The 10,000-nt window shown below is 37.9% G+C and overlaps 1 protein-coding gene across 1 annotated transcript in view; it reads right to left on the bottom strand.

Annotated features, from left to right (window-relative positions):
- LOC139976385 (uncharacterized) overlaps positions 1 to 10,000 on the bottom strand; it is a 132,226-nt gene that overhangs the window by 119,811 nt on the left and 2,415 nt on the right. Inside the window, exons 2-5 of the mRNA XM_071985090.1 lie at positions 9,398 to 9,486; positions 3,463 to 3,486; positions 1,591 to 1,614; positions 180 to 197 (exon numbers count right to left, since the gene is read on the bottom strand). Of these exons, the coding sequence (XP_071841191.1) occupies positions 180 to 197; positions 1,591 to 1,614; positions 3,463 to 3,486; positions 9,398 to 9,458 (127 nt within the window). The 5' untranslated portion in view covers positions 9,459 to 9,486. The remainder of the gene's footprint in view (positions 1 to 179; positions 198 to 1,590; positions 1,615 to 3,462; positions 3,487 to 9,397; positions 9,487 to 10,000) is intronic.

A 10,000-nucleotide genomic window follows, 5' to 3' on the forward strand; every position in this document is an offset into this window, starting at 1 on the left:
ATCACCACCTCATTATCATCATCATCCTCATCATCATCCTAAACATCATCATCATCACCACCATCATCATCATCATCATCATCATCATCATCGTCATCATCATCATCACTATCATCATCATCCACATCATCATCATCATACTCATCATCATCCTCATCATCATCTTCGTCATCATTTACCTTTACACAAACGGGGATCTGCGAGAATCACCGAAAGAGATAGAAAAAAAAAGGAATATTACGATGTACCAAGTTAACTTAAGGGTATTGTCTGGTGGAAGATTTTTATACATTGTCCTTATGTTCTTTTTTTTTTCTATTTCTAACCATGTGGAAATTGTCCCTATTCGACGTTTTCTTCTTGTAGAAATTTGTTTTTCAAATTCACCGGTTTTTTCACCAGGAGCACCGTTTGTTCGAACGCATCAATTTGGTAAATGACGTAGTGCAGGCAAATAGGCAAAACGAGCGACTGGAAGTTAGACTCCTATTTCCGCAGCAAATACACTCTCGTGTGTACACGCATTGGTGATTGCCTATCATATATTACGTACACATCGCGAACATATACAGCCTACCATGCCCAGTTGGTTTACGTACATATCGTTGCACATAATACACTCTCAAACTCAAACCACAGTCATAAACTGTCCTTCAAATCGCTGAAATAAAATTCATGGATCAACTTTACAGTAAAGGAAACTTGAAAGTATTAAAGTCACCGACATATGAAACTTGGCGGAATCGATAGCAGAGCAGAATGTGGTACCGAAAAGCTTAGGCTTCGCAGAACTGTCCAATTGTAAACGTTAGAGTACCCTACATGCGAACTTTCTTTGTGTTAGAGCTGGACAGCCCGATGTATAAACAACGTAGAGTCTGCTGTTCAAACTTATCCGGTTTTACAAAAAAATCACGAAATGCCAGATGCACTACATATATGACGGCTTAACGATTTTTTAAACATATATAATTTATAAGAAATTTCACCGAAAATTAAGGAAGAAATTAATCTGTATTCAAACGCGGTTTATGTTGTGATCACTGTAGGAACTGTATGCAGTGTGGGTTATGTCGCAATCTGCATTTGCGAATATGACGTCACGTTCTGTACTGTTCAAAGTATACTTGAAATATCCATCCTAAACGATTAAAAAATCGTTTCTCTGTCAAACGCAACATTAGCGTTCTCATATTTTGAAAACATGTTTGGACTATAATTTATCGTATTTTAAGGTAACTTCTAAGGGCTACCAGACAATTCTTTAAGGACACTTATTTATATATACTTATTAATATTTGGTTTATCGCTCGTACAGAATATCTATACAAATATTACATTTGTCAAGGATTCAATATCTCTATTTTACACCACCTTTGAAGATGTGTTAACATTTTATCCAGGAAGGAAATTCACTTTCTAAATATATTATTGAGAAAGATAATATTTCTATGCAAGACGTGAAATTTAAAAAAATATTTCGCAATGTTTTTATATTATTTTGTTTTCGAATAATCAAACAGTCTTCTTTCAAACGATAAACTTGAATAGCTTTACTAATAATACAATTTTTAAAAAGACTTTACGCACTCAAGTCACAGAGTTCGTAGATGCCTGTCATAATCAAGAGGAAAAAAAATTAACCATAAAACCATAACAAATAGTATTCGTTTGAAACATTTCTAAATTATATTAGATTAGATTTTGGAGTGTGGGGTGGATCGGGGAGAGGAGGGGGGGTCGGGGTAAGGAAGTAAACCATTTGATTGAAGCCTCCAACGTTTAAGTTTGCGAGACTTATATTAAAGGCAACATTCGAATTCGATATCCATATAGCTTCTCCTGCACCACACCCCGCTACACACACAGAGAACAAGGTATTATTTAGTATAAAAATGTGAACTGCACAACAACCCCGGCTCCATTCTGCAGAATTTTCCAATAGCATGTAGTGACTGAATTAATCAATTTGGTTATTACTCTTTGGCTATTTCTAATTAATAGCGACCTTGTGTTTAAAATTTAGTGCAAAGCTTCTGATTGGTTCGCAAACCTTTTAAATTCATATTGAATGAACTGGTAGGTATTTGGTATACTAGTGTAACAGATTACAGTATGCCCAAATGCACGATTTTTTCCAACCCGATAATGTCATATAGGTTGAGTCACGTTTAACGTATGATTACTTTAGGCCAAATTTAAATCTTCATACGTTATAGAAAAGAAAAGAAAAGAATTAAGAGATAATATTTTTTGGCGCAAGCTATTGCAGATTTCACAATATTTAGTCTCATAAATTCTAATTCTCTGGTGGTCTCTTAAGGCTAGATTGATAATGACGTCGTGAAGAGCATGTCTGGAAGTTTAAAGTGAAGCCATTGTTTTACAAATTCTAATAGCCAAACGAAAGCATGTTCTTTTAACCTTATACATAAACACCCTCTAGTGACATCCAACATAAATAGTTCGTGACAACTTTTAAGTGCATTGTGGTATGTTATTTGAGTTGATGAAAGCCTTATGTTTTTTTTTTAAGCTTTGTGTAACATCTGAGGAACTGACCTGATGAACTGTTAGACTTAGTAGACCAGTCACTTTAACTAATGATCCTCGTGTTTTTGAGAGGCATATTTTCTTTATGAACAGTGCACAGAAATACAACAGGGAGTGAGAGTGGAGCGTTTTAACGATTGTACTATCTGCCTAAAGTCATTCTAAGAAACAAAGAAAGTGACTACAAATACAATCAATTGATATTAACATACTGCATTCATCCCTCTGGTCTGTAGACAGTTGCAAAAAAACAGGGAAAAGGGAATGGTTTGAAGTCACTGTAATACTGTTGAAAGGCTATACAACTATACAATCACATTGCTAATATAATTCAACAAAACCTACTGTTTATTATAAAATATACGCCATTAATTTTCACACAATGTAAAAATACTTGTGGAATTACAATGACGTAAAGAAATGATAAGCTGATATTGTGAATTCATACGGGTTAGAGTGAAGAATACAAATAAGGAAAAATAGCTGTGGTGTGGGTAGATTTAGATAATATATGTAACGAATATAACGGTTACCGAGGTTATTACTATACCAGTATACGGCGGACACAATTAACAATTAAAGTGGGTATCTACATATACGCTGTGTGAGAGCATTGCAAATTTTTCAAGCACTTCTAAAAAAATCTACTTTTGAATATTTTTCATAAAAACGGCCAAAGCAGCACTTTTTCAATACATTTTTCTACTGTTCAAGAAAATGGCACTTTTAACTGTCATGATTTATTTCTCAACAAACGGATTTAGCAAGGAAAGGAAATGAAAGAGTGAACCATTTATTGACAAGAACGGCACTTCTCATTTATTTGCAGGAGCCTTTTTTCCCTTCTCTTTTTAAAGATGGCTACTAAACTCATGTAATGAATGAAAATATTGAAGATAATATACGCACTTTTCAGGCAGCTTAATGGGAACTCTGTAAGGATCAAGACAAAAGAGTGATACAGAATAATTGTAACAGTTCACATTTCAAATAGTTCATTCTCTACTTTCATGCTATCATGCATGTTATTATTTTTAATATTCTAAATACACAAAACTATATTAAGTTATACAAAAGTTTTAATATCAACTTAAAACAACTGCATGATCTGCTATCAATGGGTTTCTATAGAAGCCATTTTCCCACGTTGGTATGCTCGTAATGATCACAATGACCCCTGACCTTTGAACCTATATAGGCGCTAGATCCAATGACCGGGCACACACTAAGTGTTTGAAGTTAACCGATGGTGAAGGAGTAGTTCGCGAAACGACACTTCTCACCCCTTACGCCCCCCCCCCCTTACGCATATACCGAAATGACAAATGACCAAAACACATGAAGGATATCAGGTCAACCAAATGTTACATGATCAAATTAGGTCATAAGTCAATTTGAGTTCAGTGAGGCGAAATTTAGATCTAATGATAAACAATCATATCGATGGACTTCACATTTGATGTGAGCAAGGGCATATGATGTAGGGCATACGTTACTATGACAATATAGGTACAAAATCCTTGGTTAGACGAGAAACGTTAATAAAAAAACAGCTAGCCTATTTGATCATTACACATACACCAAAATGACCGAAACCCTCAAACCCATCTACGATATTGGGGTATGAACGTTTACATAACAATAAAACGTCGAAGGCCACATGATCAATGGAGAGATTAAAGATCAAAGTATAGACCGGCAGCCCAGTGCACTTTGATCAAACGAACGAGGTACCAATATCTGAGTATTGGAACATTTGTGGAAAAACCCAGTATATCCAAAAGTGGATGTCTGCCGTGGTCGCTCTGCTGCATGTGGCCCCTGGGGCCGGTTAAAGGGGGCCCATAAAAATGCATTTGATCAAACGAACGAGGTACCACTTGAAACCAATGTCAACTTAATGCATGAATGCCACAAAGTACTGAATGGCCTATGCCAGACAAATTTTCTGCTGCTAAAGGCCCGCCAGACGCCTCCAAATATGGCCCAAATGCCCATTAGCGTAGCATTGACCCAGATTAAATATGCAAGGTACCATTCAAAACCGGTTTGGAATGTTCGGGTTGATCTTACAGACTATGGAAATCATCATGCCAGACAAATTTTCTGCTACAAAGGGCCCGCCAGACGCCCCAAAAGGGCCCATAAAAATGCATTTGATCAAACGAACGAGGTACCACTTGAAACCAATGTCAACTTAATGCATGAATGCCACAAAGTACTGAATGGCCCATGCCAGACAAATTTTCTGCTGCTAAGGGCCCGCCAGACGCCCCCAAATATGGCCCAAATGCCCATTAGCGTAGCATTGACCCAGATTAAATATGCAAGGTACCACTCAAAACCGGTTTGGAATGTTCGGGTTGATCTTACAGACTATGGAAATCATCATGCCAGACAAATTTTCTGCTACAAAGGGCCCGCCAGACGCCCCAAAAGGGCCCATAAAAATGCATTTGATCAAACGAACGAGGTACCACTTGAAACCAATGTCAACTTAATGCATGAATGCCACAAAGTACTGAATGGCCTATGCCAGACAAATTTTCTACTGCTAAGGGCCCGCCAGACGCCCCCAAATATGGCCCAAAATGCCCATTATCGTAGCATTGACCCAGATTAAATATGCAAGGTACCACTCAAAATCGGTTTGGAATGTTCGGGTTGATCTTACAGACTATGGAAATCATCATGCCAGACAAATTTTCTGCTACAAACGGGCTAACAGACACACTAAAAAAGGGCCCCCAAATGGGCCATGATCAATCATAGTTGGTACCACACAAAACCAATATTAAATGCAAAGGTACTTTCCACAGAGTAAAGAACTGCCAATGCGAGACAAATTTTCTTCTGCATAGGTCCCACCAGATAGAAAGTATAGGTGGCCCAATGCGGCCCTATATGGGCCTAATGAATTGTATATCGATGCAGACTATATGTGCCTTGTGACATGACATTTGTAGCATTCCACAGAGTAAAGAAATGTCAATACAATACAAATTTTCTTCTGCAAAGTGCCCACCACATGTAAAAAAAATTATGCAGTTTAAATAGTTAAGATACCACAAGAAACCAATCTATAACAATCAAGAACATCCTGAATTATTCAAATTCCTTCCCGCTACATAGGCCAATGGAATAATGAGATTAGTATACTAGTAGGTGTATCAATTACTGAACATTTCATTGAGCAAAACAAAAATGACGCGAACTCAGTCTTTGAGGGAGATCCTGACAGTTATAATGCATTCTCAAATCCATTCTGTTTCCTTTTATCCATTCTTTTTCCTTTTATCCAGTCAGTACTTTGTATCGTGAGCAGTGTTTAACTTGGCAGTTACTTTGTTTCGCTGGAAACACTGGAGCAGATTAAAATCAGTTTATGTATTGTAAATAAGAAACCCAAAATCATTTTGTATCTTAAAACACTGTGTTTACGTTAGCGTTGTAAATCTACAAAGTTTAAAATCTTGAGAAAGAACGCTTCAGTGTCATCTTAAGACATACATGTAGTCGAACAAAAGAGATTGTTTTGTTTCTTAAGCTCAGACAAAGAAACAATTATCAAACAATGGTGAAAATGCTTTATAACGTGTACTTAACGATAAAGGTTTGGGTTGAAACTGTCCAATATGGTTTTTAAAAGACACATAATTGAAGCATAGAAATGTATATGTACCTTTATGCTAGGTACACTCTTTAAAGGACTTAAAATGCTAAGATTGAACAAACAGATACTGATATCACCACGTATGACTCCATTCCTTGATACAAAATATAAAATGAGTAATTGGCGTATATTACTCCATCTTGGTCTTTTAGAACTTCCATCATTACACTAATTCAATTCGAATAGCTTGTAACAAGTCCAACAAATAGATGTGGCATCCATTTTTCAGAAATATGAATGCTAGATGAGGGTTTTTGTTTTCATCTATGAAGGAATCTTTTACCTTTCAAGAAAGTCATCTTGCTAGTTTAAAATGTACTAAAATCATAATTGGCAAAGATAGTAACAAAAGATCACTGTGTGATTACTCTGAACATGACACATGTTAGGTTCGAAGTATAAGAACTGAGAATTCATGTCTCTTGACAGTGATTAAACACTGGAGTGTGTGCATTGTAAAAAGACACTGCATTTGCCATTCAGACAGATCTCAAAAGAATCATTAGTAAGTTTATGAAAATTAAGTATTCCCATGAACTTGATTCTAAAAAGACAATGGAAGCTCAAATCTATGTTTCATTGTCGGAGTCATCACTCCAAGATGGTTCAGTACTTGAATCATCGGCATCAAACTCGGAAGCCACGTCTGGTCGGCTACTTTGAAAATCTTCGCTCAGTTCCCCCTCTTGGAATAGATGATCTGGGAGAGCCGGTCCCTCAAACCAGTCAGGGCTGTAGCACCCATTCTTGCTCTTCCAACCGTAGTTCTGTGGATCCAAGCCAGGCAAGACTCTTCCTCAGAGTGTTAGAATTATAATGTGGGGAACTGTAATTTTTGCCCAGGCCAGCAAATCCCAAAATATTTAGAAGCTTAGGTGAAAGAAAGTGTTATCTTTATTTTGCTTAGAGCAGCGAATAGCTAAATAGGATAAAACACTGGTCTTGTGTACAGTAACTCCAATTTATGCTGGAAACAATATAATCATGAGCTTGAAATGTCATGTTACAAGGCACATATATCCAATTCTTTAGACCCATATATAGGGCCACATTGGGCCACCTATTCTTTTTATCTGGTGGGACCTATGCAGAAGAAAATTTGTCTTGCATTGGCAGTTCTTTACTCTGTGGAAAGTACCTTTGCATTTAATATTGCTTTTGTGTGGTTCCAAACCGGTTTTGAGTGGTACCTTGCATATTTAATCTGGGTCAATGCTACGATAATGGGCATTTTGGGCCATATTTGGGGGCGTCTGGCGGGCCCTTAGCAGTAGAAAATTTGTCTGGCATAGGCCATTCAGTACTTTGTGGCATTCATGCATTAAGTTGACATTGGTTTCAAGTGGTACCTCGTTCGTTTGATCAAATGCATTTTTATGGGCCCTTTTGGGGCGTCTGGCGGGCCCTTTGTAGCAGAAAATTTGTCTGGCATGATGATTTCCATAGTCTGTAAGATCAACCCGAACATTCCAAACCGGTTTTGAGTGGTACCTTGCATATTTAATCTGGGTCAATGCTACGCTAATGGGCATTTGGGCTATATTTGGGGGCGTCTGGCGGGCCCTTAGCAGCAGAAAATTTGTCTGGCATGGGCCATTCAGTACTTTGTGGCATTCATGCATTAAGTTGACATTGGTTTCAAGTGGTACCTCGTTCGTTTGATCAAATGCATTTTTATGGGCCCTTTTGGGGCGTCTGGCGGGCCCTTTGCAGAAGAAAATTTGTCTGGCATGATGATTTCCATAGTCTGTAAGATCAACCCGAACATTCCAAACCGGTTTTGAGTGATACCTTGCATATTTAATCTGGGTCAATGCTACGCTAATGGGCATTTGGGCCATATTTGGGGGCGTCTGGCGGGCCCTTAGCAGCAGAAAATTTGTCTGGCATAGGCCATTCAGTACTTTGTGGCATTCATGCATTAAGTTGACATTGGTTTCAAGTGGTACCTCGTTCGTTTGATCAAATGCATATTTTTATGGGCCCTTTTGGGGCGTCTGGCGGGCCCTTTGCAGCAGAAAATTTGTCTGGCATAGGCCATTCAGTACTTTGTGGCATTCATGCATTAAGTTGACATTGGTTTCAAGTGGTACCTCGTTCGTTTGATCAGATGCATATTTTTAGGGGCCCTTCTTGGGCGTCTGGCGGGCCCTTTGCAGCAGAAAATTTGTCTGGCATGGGCCATTCAGTACTATGTGGCATTCATGCATTAAGTTGACATTGGTTTCAAGTGGTACCTCGTTCGTTTGATCAGATGCATTTTTGGGCCCCCTTTAACCGGCCCCAGGGGCCACATGCAGCAGAGCGACCACGGCAGACATCCACTTTTGGATATACTGGGGTTTTCCACAAATGTTCCAATACTCAGATATTGGTACCTCGTTCGTTTGATCAAAGTGCACTGGGCTGCCGGTCTAGTAGGTCAGATTCGTGTACGAAAGAATGTGGCGAACTACTCCTCATTCTTAAACCTCAACCTTGATTGTTAAGTGTATGACGATCGATGTGTCCCCAGATTGAAGTGGTCATATACCCAACTATGGCCTGCAACTCTATGGATTACCTACTTCTTACAACCTTTTAATAGGATGAGAATGTTAGCAAGGCATACCCTAGTGAAAGTGAACAAGATCATCCACCATTCCCAACCCCACCCTACCCCACACCTCCATTTTCACTTCCATCCCTCCATGTTCCGCCTGTCTCCACCTCTCACACTCTCGCTCTCTCTCTCTCCACCTTTTTTATGTCCTAGCACGCTTCCTTTCTCACAATATTTTAACATATGATTTTCGTATCCTGATTTCGACAAACTTGTGTGTATAGTATACAGTGTATAGTGGACGATCACCATATAATGTTATATCAAAGGAGCATTTACCTTTTTAACTTTTAAGTATTGACGTTTCACTGACTTGTAACTTGGCAACAGAAATAATCAAACTAAACAACCATACGTGACCAAAGACGGTATTTATGTAACCATAACATACATACGATGTGCAAATTGTAATCCATAAACCCTTGCGGGTTTCTCCTACAGTTGTGGTCGCTTAAGCGTCGTAAAAATAACAGCTGATTATTATTATTATTATTGTTATTAATATTATTATTATTATTATTATTATTATTATTATTGAGATTAATAGAGATGATTAAGTGAATACTTACTTAAGCATTCACTCGCATAGCAGCCAGTCAGTGTGATCCATAAGAACGCGGACAGTTTCATGATTGGTTTTGTCGAATAGTATGTCGACCTGTAGACCAATAATATATCAAAAGTGGAATCCGAAAAATGGATAAAGAGTCGGTACCAAGAAATTGGAAGGAGAAATGTCTAAAATTAATTATAATTAATAAATTATTCTACTGATTTATCAATGGAGATCAAGCAATGGATATGAAAAACATTATCCACGTCATATTGAAACAAAGATACATCAGGCATATTAATTTGTAAAGTAGAAAACCACACAATTTTACATAAAAGCAAAGAAAATATTACTAGTATGCAACAAGTGTTTGTAAAGACAGATAAGGAACGGTGAATCTGTGTGTATTTGTGAGTGTGTACATGTAAGGGGGGGGGGGGTCTCTGCGTGTGTCCATGTCTAAGCCTGGACAAGTGGTGATATGGGACAAAAGAAATTCCTGTCACCAATTACCAAATAACAGCGACCAATAGTCATGGGTTGTATAGATAGAGAGTTGTAGAAGAAAGGTAAATGACATCGCTTGTATAGCTAATTCAATAGAAAAAAGTTTTGGTGT

This window comes from Apostichopus japonicus, chromosome 11, assembly GCF_037975245.1.
Source record: "Apostichopus japonicus isolate 1M-3 chromosome 11, ASM3797524v1, whole genome shotgun sequence".
NCBI lineage: Eukaryota > Metazoa > Echinodermata > Holothuroidea > Aspidochirotida > Stichopodidae > Apostichopus > Apostichopus japonicus.